The following is a 27,188-nucleotide window of genomic DNA, read 5'->3' on the forward strand; positions in this document are numbered from 1 at the left end:
TCACTTAATTTGTGACATTTCGAGCAACAGTGATTGTTCTCAAAACATCTCCAAATTGGTGCATTAAGTAAGTGGATATTGGAGCCCTGCAGAGTGCGAGCTGTCTTTTTGTTTCATGTTTTGTCTGCTTTCGACTTAGCGCCCTTTTCCCCTTTTTTATGGCTTGGATGTGCATGCAACCACAGCTTTTCATGGTATCATATCTTCATCAGAATATGATGCCTATGACGAGTCATAAACCCACATACACATGGTTCTGACCTCCTATAACAGGGTACAGTTCCCATTCCCATGAGCTGCTGCCTCAAAATCAATGTGTCATGTGTCAATGATCCTTGGCCCCTTGGAATTTTTTGCCCAGGGCCCCAACACACTCCAGTATCATCACCAGAAATAACTCTAAAACGCTAAAAAGTTAGCTTGACATTGAATGTTTCTATCACTGAAAGTTGCTGTTTATATCTGATGTAGAATTCAAGGAGAGACTCACATTAGGGATATGAATAATTCAGGCTGTTACTGCTGCAAACAAAAATGGATCAAAAGCAGCACCTGGGAAAATAAACATGATTTCTAGGGTGTCGAGTGTGTCTCTGATGAGTGGAATTAATATTTAAAAAAAGGCAATACTGTCTATTTAAACTACACAATAACTGATTTGTGTGTTTATCACTTAACATACTCTATGTACTAAACTTTAAGCAGAAGAGCTGTTGTAAATTGGGTAATAGTGTAACCAAAAGTAAAGCAAAAGTTTCCCTGAGATTAAGTTGCCTGTTGGTCACAAATGTAGACAGACATCTTTATACATCTGTGAAGAACCAGACACAACACATTATTAGAGTGGGCAAAAGTTTTGTCTGATTCAAACAGCAACAACTTCAATTTAGTTTCAAGTCCTGAGTGGTCTCAGATGTGGGCAGATGGACATTAGTGTCTCTATCTTAACTGATACTGCCCATCAAAATGCATCTTTATGGTTTAATGGCAAACACATTGTGATGAATATCAAACAAAAACATTTTCTTATCAAATATTTATGGTCTTTGCCCAGCCCCAGTCACTGTTATATCGCGTTATATGTTTATGACCCAACTTTCATATCTGAAAGTGGAGGGCGCTAAGCCAGTGACAGCAGTTCAAGACTGCGATTCAACATCAGAGTGCCAAACCACTGGATATATTTAAGGAGACCTGAGTTTGTTTGGAAATTTTTTTAGATGGTTTGTGTCCAAAACAGGTATTTTAAGCCAAAACGGGATATTTTTCTAATCTTAGGCAAGTTGTCTTTGTGCCTAAACCTACCTAGACTATAAGCTCAGTGTGGTGAGAACATAAAATTAAAAATTTAAACAAAAGAAACATAAACCTGGAACATAAAGAAATGTAAACTCTCAAGGAGTCAGGAGTCAGGTGTGAGCGCACAAACAGAGGAGCAAAATAACAGACGGCAGTCTCACAAAAAGAAAATTAGCCATGTCAACGTTTGTCATGGTCATTTTCAACATGGTCGGTGAACCTCTTTCACATAACCACAAAACAAGCCATTACAGTTAGAAAATAAACACATCCAAAACACTAGATATGACTCATTCGCAATCTGCTGCGTGACTCTGAACGCTCGTCCCTTACCTCGTCCGATTTCGCGAAAGGGTTAATTTGTTGCCATGACGTCGGGTGTTAAAATTCAGAGTGAAAAAAAAAAAATTCTCTTTCCATTTCAGGTCTGTGTAATGATGAGACATGCCCCGCCAGAGAATAGCATGTATAAATGTCGAACACTTGACAGTCCTCTCCTCCCCGAACACGCATATATTACAGTAAAGTAACTACTTTACACACACCCTTTACACACACACACACACACAACACACATAACACTTACAAATATAATTGCATATAGGGAACATTCACTGATTCTCTAGGGTTTGTAGTCTTTTTTCTAAGTCTTTTACTGTACCACAGAAACATTATATGTGAGCAGCAGATACAGTATGACACAGAGATTAAGACAACATATATTTTCATGGCTTTTCATTTCCATTGGATTAAATCCAGTCTCTCTGAGTTTGCTCGTTCCATACAGTCATTATAATCCATTTTTCCTTTCTTTGTGTCCCTGCCATCGATGGAATAGACTTAACGTCCTCTTTTCTTTACATTTTTAAAGATGAGTTCCATGATTCTTGTCAGGAGATTTTCTCCTTTTCTTTTCTTTTTTTTTTTTTTTAGCATGCAAGCATAAGTCTATATGAAGGATATGCTGTGGGAATCTAAATGGCACGGAGCTGTTTGATGGTAAAAAAACAGAAACATATCACAAATAGCATGTGTTTACAAGACAGAACATTTAAATCTACAGTACTCTCATTATTATCATTATACTCTTGTTTTTCTTTGTCTTTGTCGGTTTTAATCCACTTTTTTTCAGAAGCATCGTCTGAATTTCATCAGTTTTTGGAATGCCTGTTTGAACTCGTCGTTGAACGCCGTGTAGATGACGGGATTGATGAGGGAGTTCAGGTATCCCAGCCAGGTAAATATATCAAAAAGCACTGGATCAAACCAGCACTCCTTACATATGGCCATGACCAGCGTGCCGACAAAGAACGGGAGCCAACAGACGATGAATGCGCCCAGGATGATGCCCAGTGTCTTGGTTGCTTTCCTCTCCCGGGCAGCACACAGACGTTTCCTCTCCAGCACGCTGTCTGCCAGCTTCACTTTCACACTGTTCATGAACAGAGGCGATCCTCCCCCTCCTCCTCCACCTCCCGCGGTGCCAGAGTGTAGGTGTGCTTCCTGGATGGAGGCGGAATTGAGAGAACAGAGTGAGGAGCCTGCCGAGGTCTGGATGAGCTGCGCCGTGGTGAAACGCTTCCCCGAGGACGATGGCGTCTTAAAGATTCTGGAGCGGGCGGCAACATAGATCCGTCCGTAGAGGATGATGAGAAGCACTGTGGGGACGTAGAAGGCGCCGAAGGTGGAGTATAGGGTGTAAGAGATCTGATCCGTGTTCACCATGCACTCTGTCAGCTCCTCGTGGGCTTTGGCCTGTCGCCAGAAGAGTGGAGGCATGGAAATCGATATGGAGATCACCCACACCACCCCGACCATGACCGCGGCCCGGCGCATGGTGCGTCGTTTCGAGTACTCCAGCGCGTCCGTGATGGCCCAGTAGCGGTCCAGCGCGATCACACACAGGTGCAAGATGGAGGCCGTACAGAAGGTGATATCAGACGACAGCCAGATGTCGCAAACAATCTGCCCCAGCGACCACGTCTTACTGACGGTGTAGAGGATGCTGATGGGCATGACCAAAATAGACACCAGCAGGTCTGTGACGGCGAGGGAGCCGATCAGGAAGTTAGCGGGCGTGTGGAGCTTCCTGGTCAGAAAGATGGTGGCGATGACGAAGGCGTTCGAAAGCACGGTGGCCAGCGTGACGAGAGCTAACACCACAGACAGGGAGATCTGGAAGCCGAGCAGGGTGGCCTCGCTCCATGGCGGCGTTGTGGTGGTGTCAGGAATTTCTGTGAAGTTGCTGGTAAAATAGTCCAACGAGCTGTTATCCAGCTCCATCTTCTTTTCTCCAAAGTTCAGACCAGCTTCCTCATTGTTATCTACAACTGTACATGGATCAGTTCAGGTGGCTCTGCTCGAGAAAACACAGAAGCTTGTCCTTTATTTTCCCATCCCTGGTTTTGGGAAGCGATTTCATATTATCCCTTAGCAAATATCTACTTCCATTATTTCAGCCCACAACCAATGCTCCCGTAATTGAAGCCGACTAATTTGTCCATTTTGCTTCCCCTATATTGATTCGCCTCACTGGTGTAGCTGCAGGAGAGAAGAACCCTAATTTGTATTCAGCTCCTGTCAGACAGGCACTTCTTTTTCTTTCTACCCTTATCTCATCTCCAACCGGCAGCCAGCCAGCCAGCAACAACACCTTCAGACCGAGCCTTCCTATCTATCAAATGCTTTAATGGGCTCCTCCTTTTCAATAAAGCAAAGCGGGGAGCTGCATGTAGGAAGAAGATGACGACAGATACAAAGGTTCGCTTGTTGTCTCTCTTATCTGTTCTCAAGTCCGCGTGAAGTCTCCTAAATTGAGGTTGCCACCGAAACTTGGCTGTGCCTCGGGTCTTTGATGATATTGGAAAGCCAGAAAATTACAGTTATATGATCCACAGCGAAACCGAACAAGGAGAAATCCCAGTCATCCAGGATAGAATTGTTCGAAATCCATACATTGGACAGGCTACATAGAAGTTTGCCCGAAATGCTGTGATAGGCAAAGCTTTTCTTAATCGAACAAGCTTCTCCTCTCCCCTGTCAGTCGTTGTGTCCATACAGCTACGAAGGTTTTGTTAGACTTTCACGAAGCTTCCTCTGCAGCATCTTCATCCTAGGCGAGACAAATGAGAGTTAGTTTTACTGTAATATACCATCGTCCTCCCCCCCAACACACACACACACACACACACTGTGTGCACACACAAACAAACATGACAAGTTAAACACATTAGTTACATATTACTGTGTGGCTTGATACACACAGACTAAACACCCACACATCTCCAGTTACGGTGTTGATTTATTACATTTGTTGTAGGACTGACACTGAAATCTCCAGGCGTGGTACATAGAAAACACTTCACCATAGTTTGCTCTGAAACTCAACACAACAGCGCCACTTTACTTCGGTATGAAATGTGTACAGATTCTCTACATGAAAAAGTGAATAATACTAATGTTTTCTCTTAAATTATTGTAATTTAAATGAACATTATTTGCCATAGAAGCCCTTTAGAGCTATCTACTAGCAGCTCTATGTTTTTGCAAATATATATCAAATGTCCAACTGGGGCAAGATCTATTATAAATTAAATTTGAATAACAAACTTACAGCATTCCTCCAACTATTTATAAAAAAAAATAATATTAATGATTGCACGTTAAGTAATCATAATAATAATTATGATAAAGTAAGATAGAAAAAGAAAAATAACAACAAATTGCATGAACAGTAAAAGCTTGTTTCTCTCTCTTCCAAGGCCCAAAACAGACTTTTCGTCTTTTATCAACTCAACTTGCTTTGCAATATTATTAAAGCTGTGGTGCTCAGAAACTGCAGTGCAGAGGTACACAGAGAAACTGACCATTTAGCCTCCAGCTAACACAAACATGAAATTATCCCAGGATGGCGAGCTGAGTCATTTTCAAGTACAGTGAAAGAGATAGGAAATGAAATGTGGAAATTATATCCCAGTGGCGGTGAGTAGTTCAAATGATGGAAAGCAATCCCCTACCCCCCACAGCTTTGCTTCTATATATTAAGTTTGCTTTCATTTATTATTTAAGGGTAGCAGCATGCATACTGACCACTTATAATTCAGAGGGAATAGGGAAACATGCTTTGGTTACACTTAAATGGACCCATCAGTTGTGACTGCTGAGACCACTGTTACTACATCCCAACCCATGGAGCAAACATTGTATACATTAATTGACACTGTGAGAAAATGGTAAATTAAAATGTGTTTCTAGATGTGCTTCCGAGTGTTTACAAGAGATGGATTCTGCACATTTAAAAAAGGACCGGATTAGGGGGAGAAATGTACAAGTTCCAGTCATCGGATAAGGTTTTTATAGTTGTTAATTATTTTCTTGGGACCGTTTTGTATTTCACACATCGATGGGCTGTGAAGTGATGTTGGAATATTAAGGAACAAAGCTGCCAACAAGCAAACAACAGCATTTGCCAAAGTAATTACAAATATTTGCCTTTTCGCAGTTAGCACATCCTTCTGCCGGCACATTGTCAAGGCTGATATCCGAGCGCATGTTTGTTCCCGATACGACTCCGCAAGTTCTGAAGTGAACCACACTGAAGTGTTGACTGGCAGCTGGGCTGTCGAGGGGGATTATTGTGCTCCGGCAATATCAAAAAGATGAAAACACCCTCGTGTCTTTAGCACATTCATTTTAAGACTTTGAAGTGAGCATGAACATTTTTTATGAACCAAAGTCAGCATTGATCAGTCAAGAGAAATTTGTGTTTTTTATTAGCAATGTTCGCTCTCAGTGGTGACGATTTGAATCACTGGAGAAAAACCTAATTTTCCTTCTTTGATGGAAAAACATCTTCCATTCAGTGATTTAAGTAATTTAGTAAAAGCAAAGAACATATTTTTTTAATTAAATCAATGTGTGTTCTCAGTAATATTAGATAAAGACTACTTGAAAAGTTTAGTCTTGTCTAAATGGACCCATGTTGTATAAAGTGAAACTTGCATATCTTTTTTTTTTTTATTACAAAGCACCATTATTCTGAAACTATGCCCTCTAGCGGTACATGGAGGAATCGAAGAAATATGTTTTAAAAATATTTTTCAAAAGCTAATTTAATTAAGTTAAAGTTAATTTGAAAATACTTGAAGTCAAATGTACATAGCAGTTAGTTTTGTCTGTCCTGCTATATTCACATCATCCATGACTAATAACGAGCTAAACTCAAACTGCGATGGCAGAATGTAACTTAAAGTAAGTCTAAAAAATCCCAAACATAGCTCCTTACGAGAACTATCAGAAACTGTGCCTTTAAACAAGCTTTCAGGGCTGAAGAGGTTGTGATGTCCTACCGATACAGTCACCGCTCTAAGTCAGGGCCCCAGCACAGCTGTGGTTGCAAAAACACAAGCAGCATTGGTTGGGAAACATGGTGGGTGTTGCCTGCTCAGGCTTGTGAGAACTGCCCAATCACAGCAGACTGAGCTTAGAGGCAGACACTTAAACCAAGCATTCAGACAGAGGATGAATGGAGGTGCTGCAGGAATGGACAATATGAGCAATAAAATAGAGTTTTTTTTAACATTAAAGCATGAAAATATTTTCAAGTAGATACCCAAAATGAAAGTGTGAACCTTAAATGATAATACAGGACCTTTAAAATGTACAATTTCACAAACCTAAGAGCCATTAACTGCTCTGGGAGACTGTACATAGATAAAAGTAAAAGCATATGGTTTGCCTCTGCTTTTTCCTGCGGCGTGACATTGGACGTGAGGGTAGCCAACTACTGGCAGCCCTCCAAATAAGAGCGTCCATGAGAAAAGGGCACAAGGTGCTGATAGTACTCACTGAGGCAATCATGTGATTTACATCCATGCAGACTAAAACACACAAATTATGGTCTAACTGAGCTCTTCTGATCTGCTTTTATGAATTTTAATATCACTGCAAGGCGAGGACGGCTCTTTAGCATTAGCTTTAGCTTAGCTTTATGTTGTCAAGGATCAAGACACCTTCCCTCGGGCTCTACATGTTGAAACAGAGGAAGAGAATCTTTTCTTATTTACATTGTAAATGGTTATAATTGATTCTTAGTCTGAGGATCCAGCCAACATACCAAAACACCAATAACACTTGTGCACATGAACTTGTTTAATCTATGGGCCATTCCTATTTAAGCTCATTGCAATGGCCACCGGCGTAAGGGAAGCAGTATTATTCGTACCTGATGAGAAGTCTCAAAGTGGACACTAGAGAGAAACTAAACTTCAACTCAGAGATTCAGTTGCAAGCAACAAAATGACTGTGGGCTGAACACAAAGGGACTTTCACAGACATCTTTCTCTCAGGTGTCCTGCACACACATGAGTTGAGTATTGCAACACAGATTCGTTTGAGGGGGAGAAGGTGAGTCCATCTCAGGGGTGGCTAAGCTCAACTTGCCGCAAAAGATTTCGCCTACATCCCCCGTAATTCACCCAAACAGCATATTTCAATGCCTTCATATTTCAAACTGCACACTTACAGTTTTTAAAGCACGCTTTGAAGCCTCTGGCAAAACTGTAGACAACCTTGATGACATCACAATGACATCGCCAGGGTTATACTCTCAGACTTTGAAATCTCTCTCCAGAACAACACAAGACTTCTTGCAACTGCTTTCACTGTGGGCTGTGAAGCGTCCCTTGTCATAAATAAACTGAACTCTACATGTGAAATCTGTCCGGTGTCCCTTTCTCTGGGTATGCATATTTTTGTTTCCGCGTACTCTAGACTCCAAAATGAGCATATCGCGTGCAGACATATTAGAGATAGCTGCAACTGTTGATGGGTGAAGCATTACCCAGCACAGTCACACTTCATTGCATCAGTGGAGAAGAGATTGATAAGCGCAGTGCTCAAGTTCTGGTGTTGTAACACTGAGCGCACAGCACAGTGAGCGAAGTAAGACGACTGCCGTGGACAGAATCAGCTTATCCCTTCCTTCGTCTCCGTCGAAAGCTGTCACAACATGTCCCTGGTGCATATCATTTCTCAACACACACTCATGTACAGTAGCACGTTTGATAGATGACTGGATAGCTTATCTGTTTACACATCAAACAAGTCGAGGACGAGGCTTATCTCCTAAGGGTCTGGCTTACAGCACAATGAGGTAATGAGGTTCATAATGAATGAATGAGAGGAAAAGATTTTCAATCTAGAACAGGCCTTGCCTAAATTGGACTGTATATTGTTTGTGTGAAATATATTAGTTTCTACATCTGGATTTGAAATTGAAGATCTAATACAGCGAGACATGGCTCAGCCCAATGGGGTGAGACGTGCATTCATCATCCTTAAAATGAGGGACAGATGAACATAAGATTGCGCAACAGAGCGAGATCCAAATAAAAGCATACAAAAAACAATAGAAATGTTTTTTTTTCTTCCTGTGGGTCCAAGGATGTGCAGAACCAAAGCTCTGGACAGTACTGCCGCCCTGCCCAGTTGCATCCATTACATCACACCCCATTCAGTACAAATCCAATTCATTCCTCTGGGTCCTGGGCCAAATCCAAGCAGATGCTGCAGCGCGTGCGGCAGGCTGTTTGTTGGCCTGGGCGAAACAGCAATACCCTCTGAACCTGGCAGGTCTGCAAATGCCGCATGGCCCCACAGGAGATGGGCTAATTGATTTAGCTCAGAGGAGGTATCGCTACCTCCGCTGTCAGCTAATGTCCTGTGTTTGCTCAAGCGTGCGCTAAACGGTAGGTGAGCAGGGATGTACAGTGTGTCTGTCTGTGCGTGGGGAGGGAGTCACATCAATGCAGAGGGAGGTTGGGGATTTGTGATGGGTGTCTGTTGAGCTGCTGCTTTACAAGGACTCATGTTGTGAGGGCATTTTGTGAGCAATTCAGCCTAAAATTATCGCTTCCACTGGGGGAGATCATTGATTACCGGATTGATCTCAGCTTTCTTTTATTGTCCTGCCACGACAGTCCAGATGAGAGAAGATCTGAGATGATACATGCATTGATATGCTCTTATGAGTCACTGCATGCTCATGGCAATAAGCATAACAAGAAGTTAGTGGTGTTACTGTGTTGCATTTTTTTATTTCCCTGGGTTTCTTCTCCCAGGCTACAAACATGCTGCCCCTCTTCAGTGGTGAATGCCTGCAGACAATACATTTTCTTCTGGTTGCAGAAAAATGTAAATCTCTATTTTCATTTACAGTTATATGATAGAAAGGCAACACACAGCTCCACATCATCTAAAAACCTGCCTCCAGTGATGTCACTCAGCGGCAAAGTTGCATTGTGGGTGATGTGGGCGACAGGTTTTGAAAAGAACGAGGAATGCACGTCAGTTTTGATAATTCATTTTTAAACTGTCCACAGTGAGTCCAACAGTGGTATAGGAGTGTAATGATAGACCAGCAGACTGCTCTTGCGAGTGTTTCGCTCTGCCTCCTCGTAGCACTGAGATCTGGGTTTCTGGGTCAAATTGGGATTCTTACTGTTGTTGTTGTTTTTGTTTTTTTTTTTGCTTTTGGCAATAGCCAGGCCATTAGTAGTAGCTATGTTGCTAACACTGCCAACATTAATACCAAGGGGAAAGCTTGGGGGGGGGGGGGGGGGGGGGTTGAAATAATGTCTGTTTCTGCTTTAAATTCATTCCAAAATGTTCAATCATATTAATTTAGAGTAGATTCCAATAGATACATTATTTAAGAAAAGTTAAACGTCAGCTTTAAAGGTGCAAAGTCAATGTCAACATCTTTAAATAGCCCATGAATAGAAAAGCATAAATAATTTTAAATCAACTCCATCAGCGGTGTCAGTGCGTTGCAACTTTTATTACCCTGGGTTTCGTCTCTCAGGCTGCACACAGGCTGGCCTACTTAATGTTGAAAGAAGTGCCTGTGGACAATAATCTGAAAATGTACATTGTTTTTCAGGTTGAGGAAATATTAAATCTCTTTCATAATGAACAGTTTATATACCTAGAGAAAGATGCTACAGTGGAAATCAAGCACATAAGCACTGTACTCTGTTGTGAAGATACAAATATAGCATTATCAGAAAAAAATCTATAGGGGACTGAGAGGGATTTTTAAGTAGGTTTGCTACATTAAAAATCCAGAGATGAAATGTTTTTTCTTTGTGTGTTGGCATGTATGCCCTGTGCCCTTGTCTTCAAACAATCATTGTTTTATTAACTGGTTTGTTCAACAGTCTTTTAAACACGTTTTCATTAAAATAATTTGATCTTTTCAGTACAGCAACATCACTGCCAGGCACTGTGACATCCACAATTTTTTAGTTGGCAGACGTTATGGACAGGGGGGTCTTTATACAGCACTTTACATAATTAGGAGGGGAAAAAGCTATCAATCATGTTCTTGATTCAAACACATACATTTACTATTTTTTTCTATCTTGCCATGTATAAATAATTTTTAGTCTTTGTTGATTGTCTCATTGCCAAATTCTTTGGTTCCCTTTGCTCACCAGAGTATCCTGTATTTAGTCCTGGACGCTGTTATTTGATTTAGTAATTGGAATACATTTTGACAATGTAGTTTGCTTAGCACCTTGCGAACACTGAATTATAGATAGCTGGGCTGTCTGATGTGTGGCAAAATGAAACCATAAAATATAGATCAGTGGGAATGTTTGAACAGTTAAGATGACTTCAGAACTGACATCTGTCAAAGCACAAGGTTAAAGTCCATACAGCACGTCCCGGTGTGCAGTTACATCAGGAAAGGATGGAGTCCATAAAATCAACAACTGCATCACCAGTAAGCTACGCCGGAATAATGGAAACACATTTCATGAATGGCTGGCATGTGTGAGCTCAAACATGCTGGCGTGTCGCGCTTCGATTCAGAAAATAGCCAAAATAAATCACATAATTTCTCAGGGGTTTATCTTCACTCCATTGTTTGCAGGAGCCTGGGAGCGTGGAGAATAGGTGCTTTTCTCAAACTGCGTGGGCTGCACTTGTGCACCGGCATGCACATGTGCGATCGCACACACATGCACCATCCGCACCGCCATCCAATCATCCACCCACACACACACACAAATGTAAGCATGGACATAAAATACCAATTAATCCTCACAGGATCTGGCACTGGAGGACACCAAAGAGTCTTCACAGGTTTGTGTTGATTTATGGTGACTGATTCCTGTGCGGGTAAATGAGTTGCAGAGAGGCTGTGAGAGAGGAAACTAGAGGTAGAGACGCAGTGACAGTGGTCTGCTCAGACCATTGGGTACAAACCTGAGGACTCATTACAGAGGCTGGGAGGGATAATCTCAGCTCTTCTGTAAGCCGATAGAAATGGAACAGATTGTTGAAAACAGGACGATTTAGCCCCTTAGAATGATTTTGTTAATGAACGTCCCCCAATTTAGATTGTTTCAAATACAGCTCTGAAGCCACACTAAAGCCTCCTGCTGCAATGGCAACCATCCCACCAAGGTTTTTACACCACTCCACAGTACTACACTCCTCACTTTATATAAATATAGAGAGATATAGATATAGATAGTATATATACGACCCTTAGAAAATGGAACAGGTCCAGTAGAAATCTAGGACACCTGAGAGGCCCTTCATCGAGAGTGGGCCTGGGATGAGCTGACACAGAGATTATCTGTCACTGTGTGCAAGTGTGTGTGTGTGTGTGTGTGTGTGTGTGTGTTAGGAGGAGACAGAGAGAAACAGACATGACAAATCAGGTTCTGCTTTAAATCTGTGCTGATGATAAAAGAGCTTACGATTAACACATTGTTGGTGCGAAATCTGTATCAACAAAACAAGTGATACATTTAACGGCACTGCAAGTTGTGATCTTGTGCAGGATCGCAGGAGTTGACACAGATTTAACCAGCCATTACTTTTCCCAGTTGTCGCAGTTTTTTTGTTTGTTTGTTTTCGCAAAACGTAGGAAATTGCTCCGGTGCAATCAAACTTCTGCCATTTTCCACACAAAAATAATCAAATTTCCACCCACTGTTGGGCACAAATACAATTAAACCCCACCTTTAACAAACCAAATTCCTTGCAAACAGATTAACGTCTGGAAAATGTCTCCCCCACCCCCCCATGTCTCTTCACAGACACTGTTACTCAAAGGCACTGTGTCGCCTCCAACAAGCTCCGTCAAGTCCCGTCTCAGTGAGCTATTCTTGTTCTTGTGTGTATAATAAACCATTTAACCATGTACCCAAGCTTAAACCTATAAATAACCTTATATATACCCTTTAATTAAAGGAGACCTGTTACGCTTTCCTTCAATGTCCAGCAGAAGCTGGAAGAAGAAGCCATGTTTTCTGTGGCTCCTGAAAGTGGTCCCACTTGTAATCCGTGACTTTGTGACATCACACAATGTCAAACTTGGTCAGCTAGTTCGGCATGTAAGAATCGATTTGAAACAGCTGCTCTGTTATTTATAGCAGTCCTGGGTCAGGCGTGTGTGAGATGACCAATCAGAGAAGACTGGGTATTTGAGGGGGCCTTAAAGAGACAGGCGCCAAAACAGAGCTTTTTAGATGGAGGGGGAATACAGAGCTGCAGCACTGGACAGAATGAGACAACAGGTGTGTTTTGGGAGCACTCAAGCATGTAAAGCTTTTCTAGCAAAAACCTGAAATAAAATTATGAACCTGAAAATGAGCATAATATGTCTGTGTTAACCATTTCACTGGAAGCCGTAATTGTTGCTTCAGCTGCCAAACTACAGTCTAATTCATGTTTACAAAGTAAAGCTTTGCACGAAAACTTCTTCAGATCTTTTGTAATCGTCCCGGAATAAATTACTCAATAGTTTTGAATGATTTTACATTTTTTGTCACTGACCTGCATTTTTAAAAAGTGCTAATTACTCTAAACTTATATAATGGATCTGAATTGCATTGCAAATTTGTCGAAGATTCGACTGTTTCAGGCTATAATTTCATGCCATGAATTCAACTCAAGAGTGCTCGAGCTCCCCCATATTAATCCTGTTTACACGAGGGAGGTAATCGTCCATTAAAATGTCGACATCAGGGGCATTTTCCAGAAATACACCACTTCAAATAAATCACTTAATGTTGTTTGTTACGACCTTGTTTGTCATAATTACATACATATATAAAACTTCTGCCACCCCTGAGATCCGCTGAAAAGCAGTAGCAAAAAAGCATTTTTGTATGACCGAGGGAAGATTGGTGAGAATAGGCAGTGCTGCGGGGACCTCTGTGATGTAAAGTGACCAAGACAGACTCTAGAACAGCCCCGTGTGATCTACTGTGTCTGGTGAGTTGTCGTGATGTCAACCCCATCTCTTAACACTCCACTCATAATGATTTGCAATGTATAAACTTCGAGCCTTCGCTGACTGGAGTTATAACCATCATAATTATGGTACACAGAAACACAGACGGTTTATGTTCTTGGCACAAACCTCACAGCAGGACGAGATATTGTGCACAAGCTGTACAACATCTTATTAACCAACGCTGAACATTTGCACATTTGAACTCTTCAACCTTCAGATGATTAAAGATTCAATAAACTCCAAAGGTTAAGGCCTGATATATGCTACTAACCACTTTGCAGATAGGGGAAACAAAGTGTGTCTCGGACTGCATTTTACTGTCGTATTCAAACATAACTTGAACAACAGGCATTCTTTTTTTTTTTATATATATGAACCTGACTCAAGGCAGATGCAGTGATTGGAAGCTTAAAGGTCCAAGTTACATGACAGCTGATAGAGCCTCATTCCCAACTCGTCTAACACTGATGCTTTGGGTTGGTAGGTCAGAGCAGCCACCCAAAGCATCAGTATTCTGCCGGGAAAGTAACAAGTAGCCTCTGTGTTGCATTCAGAGTGTTGTTACTTAAAAAAAATCAATAAATAAAAAGGACATATCACATAGCCCCAACGCGTACAGTCGATCCGTCACATACTACCAGTCATTACCTTATTTTACTATATATTTGTTAATTTTTACACTATATTTATTTCTATCTTTGCTGCATGTTTCGACTAAAACAATATGAAAGCTGTATATTAACGTGACTGAACCCGACCTGAACCTGGACATCATTCCAAGATTTGTCCAGAAAGTCCATCCACAACCCAGGTCGGGCCTAAATTTGAAAAATGTGCGATTGAATCTGAGCAAATCTGTTGTTAAATGTGGTAAAACTGAATGTAATAGATTATTACAGCAAAAGCACTCACTTGGGCGCCCCAATGGTAGATAAAACATGATATAGTGCTCCTAGGGTGCCCTTCTAGTTCAGCTTTCTGTGTGTTGGTCCTCCGCTGAATACAGCTGGTGCCCTTTTTTTCCCATTTTTACCATGCACCTCAAATATCCTGAGTACGCCCCTGCCACAAAAGTTTAATAAAGACAATGGGCCTCATTCACCAATATCTTCTTAAGAATCTTCTTAGATTCTTTCTTAAGTTGTTCTTAAGAGGTTCCTTAAGAAAACCCTACGTCAGATTCACCAACTCATTCGTAAGCCTCAGAATTGTTTGCAGCTGTGTTCTTACATTGATGAAAGCCGCAGGAGCAATATATATGCCATTGTTTTGCGGGCCTTGGAATGAGAAATGCCACGTATAAATAGGGTGGGGGGGTTACTAATTGTTGGCATGTTTCCAATTTACTTGATTTATCTTAAATCATTGGCACATTTAATTTATTTTAGAATTTAAATTCTTTGTAAATTACCAAAAATATTAAATGAATAAATAAATGAATAAATATGACAGAATTATCACTGTAATATTGCATTTTATTGAACTATACAAGAGAAGAAAACACAACCATGCCAACATTTCGGCACTGAAATGTGCGTAAGAGTAGTCCTGAGTGTTCGTAGGATTTGTTCTTGCCTAAAAAAAAATCCTTGATAAGAAAAAATTCATGAATGCCACAATCTTCGTAAAATCTTCGTAAGTGGGACTTAAAAACAAATGTGTTCGTAAGAACGGTTCATGAATTAGGCCCAATGTTTTGATCCCACTTTGAGTTTCATCAGGTTAAAATGTTCATACATCATGCACAACAATAGGCTGACATCTCTACGATGGCAGGTGTGGGTAGCAATCCAAACTGTCCTGAGCAATAGACATCCCAACAATAATACAAAGCCTACATCTTATAAATATCATCTTGATTATATCAGATATTTTGGCATAAGGTTTTGTACTATTTATTGTTCCTGCATGATGTGTGTAAACCAGCCTCTTCTACAGGAGACAGTTTGCCCATTATTGGGCCTGTGCCACATTAACCCACACTGCATTATGTGACACGTGTGCACACAAACAACATGCAAAATGTGCATTCTCCATCTCTTTCCAATTGCATTCACTTTTCTGCTTTTCCATTGTGCACGTGTATACCATTTGAAGCCAGCACTGGGATGGCGGAGCCCGGCACTGACAACTCAAACCATAAAGACTTGTAAATACATTTAATGACTGTACTTGAATAAATGTCAGCCATATCAGCCACTTATAGTAAAAATTGGGTTTTATATGACCAACATCTACTAAATCAAATACAAGCTCTGTACTAGTACCATAGCTGGCTTGTATTAGAGTTCGCATAGAGACCATATGGTCAAAGACTACACGTAATACCCCCCATTTTTTTTTTTCTACAGTAGATCACATTAACAATTACAGGCTCTACTGAACATGCGTTCACCTATGTCTAACCCTGAAGATATGACTGCTGTTATCACTGTTTGTTTACAGACTCAAGTGTAAAATTGTGCGTCACTGCTGAGCCACATAATTACACATATTTACATATAAATTACATTACATAAAATAAGCCTCTTTTTCAATTGCGGCATCCGTCTGTCCCTCTTTCTCTCTCCCGCTGTTCTTCCAAATTAAGGGAGTCAGTTCTGGAGCCATCTTATACACATTGATAGAAACAAACAAAACAAAAAACATCCTTTGGCCAAACAGTAAAATAAAAATCATAATAAAAACAATAATAAGCCATATTACACTGGTGAGTCTGGATGTCATGATGGTCATTTTACCAACAATATCACTACATCTGAATTAGACGCATGTATAGCGAAGAAGCTCTGCTGCTGTTGGAATTTGAAATATGACCAGATGATAACAAACACAAGGGCTTTTATCTTTATCTCTTATGTTTGAGTGTGCGTATGAGTCATAAAAGTGAAGGGGCCACGATGCAACAGAGGGCTGGGAAACAGCGATCCATCCAGGAGACGCCAGCGGATGTTTGTTTTGAGAGCGCTGGAGAGGTCAACATGAGAGCCTATTAGAGGAAACCCTTTTTCCCAGATTGACAGAGAGAAGTGATACAAAGAATGTAGGCATGTGGAATAAATAAAGAAGATAACACACAACACAAAAATAACAAACTGTACATAAAAAAGACATGTGGAATATATGAGGGATTCGAGGGGCCACTTCAAATTGCGTATGCGTGTACATGTGTCATTAAGAGGAAAATGATATATAAACAAAGTTTGTTGAGATGTTTGTATATTAAACAGGATATTCAGTTCCCTGACCTCTATGATTATCTGGATGAACCTGTTTAGGAGCTCATGGTTCCATCAGTGCACACAGCACTCTGGATCTGGCTGCTTTATTATATTCTAAGACCCAGAAACATACCAATACTCCCAGAGATGCATGTGTCCTCCTTCTCTCACTCTACCTATGTGTTCTTTACTATTATTTGTATTATTTGTTTGATGTAAACACTTAATTAATGCTTAATTAATCTGTACAACTGTGCATGTCAAAGAACAACTTATCAGTGAGTTTATTATTTACAGTCAGGGAGTTTATTTGTACGGTTTTGCAACCCAATAGCAAGATTTTGACAGAAAAAAATACTTGTTTGGGTTCAATATACCAGCTTTTTTTTTTTTTTAAGCACGGTTTGAATGTGTTCCAACATCACGTGAAAAAATATCAGGTATTCTTGCAGCAAAGACGGCTGAAAAATGTACCGAAGGTGAACACATCCAAAAGTCAATTCATAGACATGTTATCTGAACATAGTATGTTACATATTGTAGAAACGTTGACTTGATGTGAATCGTACAAATACATACAATGGCAGTGACTGGGTTGTCTTCAAATTTGAAAAAATGAAATAAAAATGCTTCCCTGAACACAGAGGTCAGACTTGGTCACACAGAGGCAGGGCTTCAACAGGATGAACATGTCGTGAAATGAAACATTAAGATTCACATGGCCGAGGGGTTAGCATGTGCGCTGAGATTGGACCGAGCGATTGAGCCCCGCAGCGCTGCGCTTGTTGTGAGCAGCACGAGCTGCAGCGATGAGAGACACAGCAGAGTACGATCCAGTGCAGAGTGATCGCGGCAAGAGACGCTCACATGTGGGTTGATAACTCCAGCCATTCAATTTAAACGCGGAACATTATAAAAAGGATGAAACAATAAGCCAACATTTACTGACATCAGAAGGTAATTAGTTACTTTTAATGGTGCATTCCGCGTAAAGCTCTAAAACTAGGCTTTAATTGCTCTTTGTTAAAAGCAGCTGGATAAGAAGCAGAGGATACACTGTTAAAGATGTAAAGATTAATTACCGTAAAAAGGGCTTAAAGTTTAAGGATCAGGAGCAGTGAAACTTCACTATAACTGCATTGATTGTCCTTGTCCAATATAGTATTACTTCATTTTTAATTAAGCATTTCTACTTCTTATGTAAAGCTCTTTACAGAGCAATGTCTTTGAAAAGTTTTTGAAACCTGCTGTACAAATAAACTCCTGACATTATTATTATAAGAAAAAGGAAATTTCTTATTCTAATTTATTCAAACATGTTACTTTTCTTGTACTTTTTTGAATATTTCTGCAAATAAGCAGTAAAGGCAGTTTGGTGAGTATTGCACAGATGTAGCTTGCATTGATTTCATTGTCAATTAAGCAGGATGGATCCATACAGCATTGCAGAGCTCCTGAGAAATCATGTGGAAGTCCATTTGTAAGTAAAATGAACAGGAGTTTTGACATTTTGACTCTGAGTCCGGAGGAAGTGTTGAACAGAATTTAAAACACGTTTTCTGACAAGAGGAAGCTGTCAATTAACACACTGAACTTGTTGAATAAAGTGACAGGAGCGCTTTCAACTTTGTTTGAGACATGACCATACTCCCAACAAAATTTAGAAAACCAGCTCTGGTTCAAGACTTTATAAGAACCTTTCAACCTAAATCTTAAAACCCAGGTGCACAAACTAATGACTCGGGGAAACCTCCTTTGGACCTCATGGGTTATCAGGCTGTCCTCATTATAGCGTCATCTGACATGATGGTCCTGTTGTGTTCCAAAACTCCAACATTATAACTCTCAGCACTTTAGTCAGCGCACTAACTGGTTTACATGGAAGACTAATTTGCATGTACTTGATTTTTTATCATTGAAACCCCTAAAGTATGTCAAAATAAGGCATCGCTGGTGAACTGCCCCATGGTTGAACAGAAATGTGCACTCTTGGATGCCCCTAAAGAAGAAAGAACATGATAAGGTGGCCTTTACTGTGGCCCACTTTGCAACAAAATGTGATAAAGGGCCCTCGAGGGTGCCCGTCCTGTGGCAAAAGTGACATATCTGATGTTCTACATTCTAGAGTATGATTTGGCCTCTACGTCCCTCTTAAAAGGTTAAATAGTTAATATACAATGTGTGTTTTTACGACAGAGGTAGTTAAAGTCAGAGTTACATGATAAAACTATTGTCATGTTTTGGGTTTTTGGTTTCCTGTTTTATCTTGTAGAACATATCCTCACGTATCCTCATTTGTCATTGATTATTTTCCACTTCCTGTCTTTGTCTTTTTTCCCACCTCAAGGCCTAAAACAAATGAAGCCAACACAGGAGTGCTAAAAACTGCATTTCCTCTAATGGCCACATGAGGCTGGCTCCAAAAGCGAGTAAATCCACATAGACTCCTGTAGTAAAAATGCCCCAAATCACATCAGAAATAAAAGCTTGGTACAAAAATACGAGTTTCGTCTTTTCTCAGTAAGTGTTTTGTTATTGTTGTTGAAACAGTGAAATTGTGCCAGTCCAGTTAAGTGCCACAGTACAATCACTGTATTTTTCTGTACAGCGTTTTCATATTTTCCACTTCTCCATCATTTCTCCTGACAGGCTTTCAGTAATGGTCTCTCAGCTACTGGCTTCAAGTAATGGAAACAGACATGTTTCAACAAGTAGTCAATCTTGAAACACTGACCACTAATGGCCTGAGTGGCCGAGCCTCTGCCCTGAGTATGGGCTGGTATGGATTCTGATATGACCCCTGTAGTCATTTCCATGGTAAGTGGCACATTGTCATGATCTATAATTATTTCATCTGGAGGGCTCAATGTCACGATTCAGCTCTAATTACATGGGCAGCCTGATTGTAGATTGGTCAGAGATGGAGAGCAAAGGGTGAAATTGAAGAATGCAGCAAAAACACGACTAAGGAAGACTGAAACGCAAAGGTTGAGGTTAAAATCATCAAATCATCAGGAATACAAACAAAGCATGATTAACATCGTCCTGAGACAGGACAATAAAGTGGACGGACCCCTACACTGAAACAATGGTGTGGAAAAAGATGATGAAGAGAGGAGGAGAGAGAGACTAGAGGGATGTTATTTTCTCACATGCAGTCCAATCCACTGTGAATAATCATGCCTGTAAATCCCAAGGGATTACCATTGATACAGTCTCAATTTTGTGGATTGCTGTAATTCCAGTGTAAAGAGAAAACTCAGCGGCATAAACAGTGAGAAGAGGATTTGATGAGAGAAGTGAAGCATTCCATGAAACAGAGACTGCCCGGGTTGAACTTGGTTGAACCGAATGGAAAACTTTAACAAAACACATGAAAGTTAACATGAAACAAGCGCTGGATTCTTGGAGCTGATAAATACAAATCCAAGAAATTAAAGGAATGTGTCCATGATCACAGCCATTGGTGATGTTGGGTAAAACGTGTCCATCTGGTGATTATCAAGCTAACTTCAGCGTTGAGTTTTGGACTGTGTCTCAGACAAAACAAGCAGTTTAAAGATGTCGGATTAAGCGTTTCGGAAAATCAGATTTTCCGACAGTGTAAAGCCTAATGTATTTGCACACTCTGATATCATCGTGTTGGCATTGTTCCTGGAACATCATAATCATTGTTTGATCTAATCACATTTGTGCATTGTCATAGCTTTGTGACCCGTAGGAAAAATATGTAGGCCTACTTGGGAGGAAGTTATCCTTTCAAACACTTGCTGTGAAAGGGTCTATTTGAACCCGAAACAATGTTTTCCTACACCCAACCAAGTATTTTAGTTGCCTAACCAAACTATTTTATCTTCAAACCAAAAGGCTACATGTGCTGCATGTGTGTATACAAGTCAATTTACAATATACATTACAAAAAGGATACAAAACCCAGTGCCCTGACTGATAATCCTGTACTTAACCCATTCAGCCAAAATGTCGTGCTGGTCATCAGGTCAAGCCAAGTTCAACTTGTACAAGTTAACAATCAGTCAAGGCATGCATATAAAAGTAAGTCATGGGGACCCACAAGCAGTGGCGCCCCCAGAACATTCCCCTTGACTCTTTTTCATTAAAAAGACAATATGCATGCAACACATTTACCTCAAGTTTGAGAAACACACAAACATTTCAGAAAAACACAAAAATGTTGTTGTTTCTTCTTCTGCTTCTTGCGCTGATTTCCCGCCAGACTGCACGCCTTTCAGCAAATTAGCACCCCCACAGGTGGAGATTTAAATTACAGTTCCCTATTGAGCCAGCGCCTCAGTCAGTCAGGAAATTGGTGGGAGCACTGGGGGGGCCAGTGGGGTGGCCAGCAATTTTCCAGGGGTGGCCATGTATCCTATTATATTTTAAAACGGTTCCATATATTTTGTTGTTTAACCCCTCGCTTTCATGCCATTTATCCACATATTTAGCCTCATATATCATGGATCATTCAGTCAGTCTTCTGTTAGCCAGTCCATAGCCTGACGTCAGTGTCTGCTTCTCTGTGTTGGGCCTCGCTGTTGGTGTTTTTATGGCTTGTAGTTGGATAGCGTGATGGTTCCCGTTGTGGGTGCCACTGATGATTGGCGTAATACACTGATTATTTCTCCCTTACTGTTCAGTTTCAGCCTTTGATGCCACAGCTTCCTGAACCTTTCCCATGCCTACTTTAGCTTGCCTTGTTTACTTTTACTTGCTTTCATTGGAGGACGCTGTCTATGGTTTGCCAAGTTGTCTTGTTTATTATCACTGCTAAATTGAGACTGAAACACTGAGACCTGCTGTTACACTTCCCACTGAGTTCAGGCAGTCTGGTGTGTCTGACAGTAGTTAGCTTCCTCTCATGTCAGCAGTTGGGCCAATTAATGAGTACAGTGTCAGTGCTCATTTCATCCTCCTCATTGCACTTGCAGTATATCCTGGTCATTATTCTAATATTTACATTTCCAGCGCATGATTATAGCCTCAGATATTTCAAAGAGTCGCGACAAAGATGTGTAGTCAGGCGGGTGTGTTACAGCTGAATGATAACGTCTTCTCCACAGATGCTGCTCCACCATCTGCTCAGCTGTGAGGCTGCTACTCAGCTAAACTCAGGAGCCGCACAATACTGTAAACAGTCTACAGGACAAACAATGTAATGGTGACACTGTGTTAAATTAACACGCATGTTTTTTATGTTATGTCTGGAAGCAGATCCTGAAAAAAAGACAGTCTTGATGTACAAGGTTTACACCAAGAAGTGGAAAGTGCTCAAAATGTGGAATGAAGCTGTAACTCGGCTGCAGACGTCTGCTTCTTGTTCTCTCGGTTTGGACCCATTCCTGCAAGTGAATTATCTGCCATGCAGTGACAGGCTGAAGCAAACATGCACTACATTAGATTGAGTGCTGTTCACATATATGGTGCCTGCTGTAAATAATGATGGAGTCATGTAAAGAATGAAAGCTACTGCACGTGTCCCACCTGTAATGGTTTTATAATTGACCACTGAAACTAAATCAGTGGTGGCAGATAGACGATCGGTCCATTATCTCGGAGAGCTGTGGAGAAAAGCAGGCTTCCCATATCGAGCCTGTGGTTTTATTTTTGAAATGACAACTGCCGCTAGCTGATTTTGCCACCTGTGGCTAGCGAGCTTACAGGCTCACTCCATGAGATGAGGTGACGGGGTGAAAACGCTCTCTCTGGCTCCTGTTCTAATGCTTCAACATGTCTCATTCTAACACAAGAACCCTCCGACAAAAACTTAGCCTCCTCATAGACGGTGATCCTTACACAAGACACGAAAAATAAAGACACAGCATTGTTCTTTTACTGCAGCGTAGAGTGAGTGCGGTAAGGGAAAAACAGACTGCTCTAGCATGACCATGTTTGGCCGCTGAAGCTGAGTTCACTTAACAGGATTTTTGCCCTGATTTTCCTGGATATCTAGCAGGGTAAATGTCTGTCTGAGTCATGGATGGGCTGGGGAGCCAGGACAAGAGCCTTGGCCAATGACAGCACAGAATTCCTCTCGTTCCTCTTCAACTTGGACCGTTTGGCCCGCATTATTTCATATCACATCTCGCCTATGGGATCTTGTCATGTGCGAGCCCCCTGTTGCAGATCAGTCACGTGTGCAAACCACAACAACAGCAAGACTAATTTCTGCAAGACAGGAAGTTTTTATGTTATCTACCACAAAATAACGTAGCACGAGATGCTCCCCGGCTTCAGTCCTTATAATAAATATGACCGAAGGTGTCAGTACGCATTTGTGTAGCCTGTCTGTTCAGGTCCGTTCCAAAGTGAAGATATTGTCCCTGATGTTTATTCTTACCTCATCTTACACACTCCTGACTCTCAGCAACAATTGTACCTGACAGATCACTGTAAAATGTGTGGCCCAGAGAAGCAAATGTCCGATGGATTTCAGTTTCAGCTCGATTCTCAATAGGTGAGGGAAAAAATACAACTCCGGGCACGTGAGGGGGACAAGCTGGTGATTATTTATTTTGTTCCTCTCTATGTGTAAAAAGATGCCCTTAGAGAGAGCAGTTGCTTATGTGCACATGAAACCATCAGACATTAATTGCTTCTTCCTACATCAATTATTAAACCAGGATTTCATACTTTGCCTAATGAGCTACAAATGAGTCCTCTTTGTGATTTGGTCCCTCTCGCCCCGGATGAGCGGAGCAAAACTCCTCCTCATCATTGTGTAGGAAAAATTACACATTTAACAGTATCGTAACCGGAGATTATCGCTTCCATTTTTTTCTCTTTTTTAATTTAGAGTCATTATTAAGTAGTGAAAGATGATGGCATGATGAGAATAGGGGGTCTGTGTCAGTTTAATGGGTTGTCGATTCAGCTCTCTTGAGTGTGAGAGAGGCGAGAGAGGAAATCCCAAGGAAACGGGGCGACATTAGTGCGCTGAAAAATACTTTTCATCAGAGCACCATGAGGGTGATTCTCTTTCATTTCTGCTGAGCACCTCTCACATCAGTCAGCTACTTAGAGAAGAAAATGCAACGCGCTCTCCACAAAGAGAGCATGAGGTGGGTTTCTGAAAAGCTTCAGAGCACACAGGATATCTGTTTTTTTTCCCCCCCAACTTGAAATGGTCTTAATGCTGCAGCTGCACGCCTCTCGCCAACACCAGCAATGGCAAAGGAAGCCTCTCTCATGTTCAAGTATCTCCTTTTTCTTCAGAGTGAAGATGATCAGAGGCGGAAAGATTAGGGTGAATTTTATGCAATTCTTGTCCACAAACAGCCAATTAGAAGTGCCTCATTAAGCAAGAAGTCAAACGATCATACCGCAAACGCTTTGTAATCTCTCCGATAAATAATACATGCATTATGTGTTGACCTATAACCGATATCACCACCATCCACCTCTCTCCTGCCCTACATTTCTTTGATGAATTCAGCCGCATGTGCCACAACTGTGCTCGGTTGGACGTCTTTCAACGAGCGCCTTCTCTCTGAAACTGCTGGCATACATTACACTCTCTATCATACGTGTCACTTCAAAGCCTCATGGTGAATTTAAAAGCGCTTTTTCACATTCAGAACTCCTCCCCTGCCATCAGTGTATAGGTTTATGCTGCTGACAGAGCTCCAGATTTCTATAACAAGTCATAAGAAAGTCCTTGTAATCTTTTTATTCTCTATTAAAATGACTCTGCAGGGTCAAGGATTCACAGAAACACCTAAAGCGCAGGTGTGTCAACTTTTAAGAAACCTGCGATTAATGACCTTGAAGAACTTCAATGATTGCCACTATTGTTTTATTTTTTAGCTTTTAAACACAAGTCCCTTCTCTGACACCAGCACCATCCAGCTGTTCTCTCCAGCTGAGGCTTCATGCATCTTTTTATCCAGCTGGACATGCTGGTTTTGAACATGTAAAGCTGGTATTTCCCCCCATAGGGACTCATGTATTGTGCCTGTGTTGCTCATCTGCGACCTTATCACAGGCAACTTTGTGACATCTTCCTCTCCTGTTACCGAAATAATCCTGTCGGGACTTACACGGTGCCAGCGGTAGTAACAAGTGACCTTATCATGCTCTGTTGCATCTCTTGTCTATTGGATTATTTCAGGATCCTCTGCGGAGCTGTTTGATCTTATAATGGTTTTGTCTCTGATGTAAATTCAGGGTTTTTTCAGGTATAAAGATGACTAAACTAATATCAGTTGGTCTGCGCCCTCAGATCCGTGCGTAACGGCGACAGACACGGACCGGTGGCGTGGTTATTTAAAACAGAAAGAAAGAAAAGAAAAGAAAAAAAGACAAAAAGGATCGTTAAACTTACCAGGCTTCATTCTTCATTTAGCAGCTTTCTCCACATCGATCAAAGCGGAGCAGAGACGCATTCAGGGAATCCCGGCAGCGGTTTCCAATACAAACACAGGAACACGGAGCGGGTACAGTGAGAGAGACGCGCCGCTTCTGTAGGTGTTACTGCTGTAAGTGCGGCTGCTTCACACCTCATCTGTCTGTATACAAACACGGTTAAGCATTCAAAGCCGTTCAGTTCAGTTGTCCCGCAAACTTGAGCGACGGTAAGTTATGTTATCCTTCTCTCGTGACTTGACAGTTACTTTGATACTGGCTTTTCCCAGAGTTAAATCTCCAGAGCGTGTGTAAAAAAATAAATAAATAAATAAAAAAATTAAAGTGCGGACCTCCTTGTGATGCATCGAGGTGCAGGACGCTGTCGGTTGTCTCCATCAACAATTAAAACTCCCAGAGACACACACACGGGGGCTTCCCGGTGCTGATGTTATCCCCTCTGCTCCGGGGGAAATTAGAGAGACGTCAACAAGTTGCATCCAAATCTGCGTTTCTCTGAAGATTTGATGGGACCGCTGGCTGCACGGGAGAGCCTCCCCTGTGCGCCACACACACACACGGACGGACACACAAACACACACATAGGCACACGCACACACACTGGGAGTGAATTTAATCGACTGCAACCGCACAGCGCATGTTTCCAAGTAATTCTGTGGATTTCTTTGACAGTCTGTACTGTACTGGAACAGCAGGCTATGCGAGCCAGAGGCTCTCAGGATCGGGTGCAGGGACCCCGCAGAGGCCCCTGCAGGTTAATATGCTTCCATTTTCAATTATGCTTAAGTCACTTTATAAATATTGATAATTAGAAATACAGAAATAATTGGAAGGAAGCAATCTGAGCTCTGAGTTTACATTTCTGCTAATTATCCCTGACTTGATCTTTTAATTGACTGATTGGGAGTCCTGACTTTAAAGGAATACTGTACTCAAAATCATCAGCCATTTGAGTAGTAAACACTAACTAAAGGGAAATTCAACAGAGATTCAAACTAAAAATGTATATATTTACTGTACCTTATTAATGAGGTTATAATACAAGATCATTCCATAACTGAATAAACAAGCACTGTTTGAAGATAGAAAGGTGGCAGGGTTGATTCAGTTAATTCAGTTACAAAAACCAAGAGAGAGTTTGTTTATTTAGTTTGTAAAGGCATAAAAAAATAAATCAACACAGATCTTTACTTTCTGATTAAGCTCTTCCCCAAAACCACATACTGCACCTTTAAACATTAATGTCAAATCATTGTGGTTTCAAGATTCAGGTCTTTCATTCCTACAGTATAGCACAACACAGTATAGCCACAAAACGTGGCTTCAGTGTTGCTGCGTTCGGCAGTTTTCAAACTGTAATTGACAATTAATGATTACATACTAAATTGCATGTTTGTACAGGTGCCATTCAAAGTGTACCCACTGAGGGACTTTACAAGACATTGCACCTAGCTACATATTGCACTCTAGTGCAGTATTGCACAACACAATATATCGCACTGTATAGTAGCATTGTGCAGAATGATAAGTGTTGCACTATAGCGTTTGTGTTCTGCTCTGTCTAAATTTGCACCCACAGCGTTGTCGAGCTTGAGAGCAGTCGCGAGCATTAGTTCATCAAAATTTCATGCTATCTAAAACCTCTTGCGCACACACGCACATCACTCTTGTGTTTTTGCAGTGTTGACATGATATGTGCTGTAATGCCGGTGCAGCATACAGTTTCCCAGCCAAAATGCACGTGTCAGTAACATGCATATTATCTGTAGCAATGCAGCATGACTACAAATTATCGGCAGCGTGCTTACTAAGAGGTAAGAATTACAATTGATTAATTTAGATAATAGATATATCGAAGTTGAGCTCCATCTTTAGAAACCGCTTTCTCTTGCAAACAGTATTGTCACTCTGCAGATTATTTTCTTGCCATAACATTTAAAGCTCATTTTGGTATAAGAATAAAGATTAATAGT

The 27,188-nt window shown here is 41.1% G+C and overlaps 1 protein-coding gene across 1 annotated transcript; it reads right to left on the reverse strand.

Moving 5' to 3' along the window:
• Window positions 1-1,927: 1,927 nt before the first annotated feature.
• Window positions 1,928-25,846, reverse strand: htr1d (5-hydroxytryptamine (serotonin) receptor 1D, G protein-coupled). The gene is made up of 2 exons (XM_030443182.1): window positions 25,175-25,846; window positions 1,928-4,411 (listed from the first exon to the last, which is right to left on the reverse strand). Exon 2 carries the CDS (start codon window positions 3,580-3,582, stop codon window positions 2,428-2,430), a length of 1,155 nt encoding a protein of 384 aa, XP_030299042.1. The 5' UTR covers window positions 3,583-4,411; window positions 25,175-25,846; the 3' UTR covers window positions 1,928-2,427.
• Between the last annotated feature and the right edge of the window lie 1,342 nt (window positions 25,847-27,188).

This window comes from Sparus aurata, chromosome 16 (assembly GCF_900880675.1).
Source record: "Sparus aurata chromosome 16, fSpaAur1.1, whole genome shotgun sequence".
Classification (NCBI taxonomy): domain Eukaryota; kingdom Metazoa; phylum Chordata; class Actinopteri; order Spariformes; family Sparidae; genus Sparus; species Sparus aurata.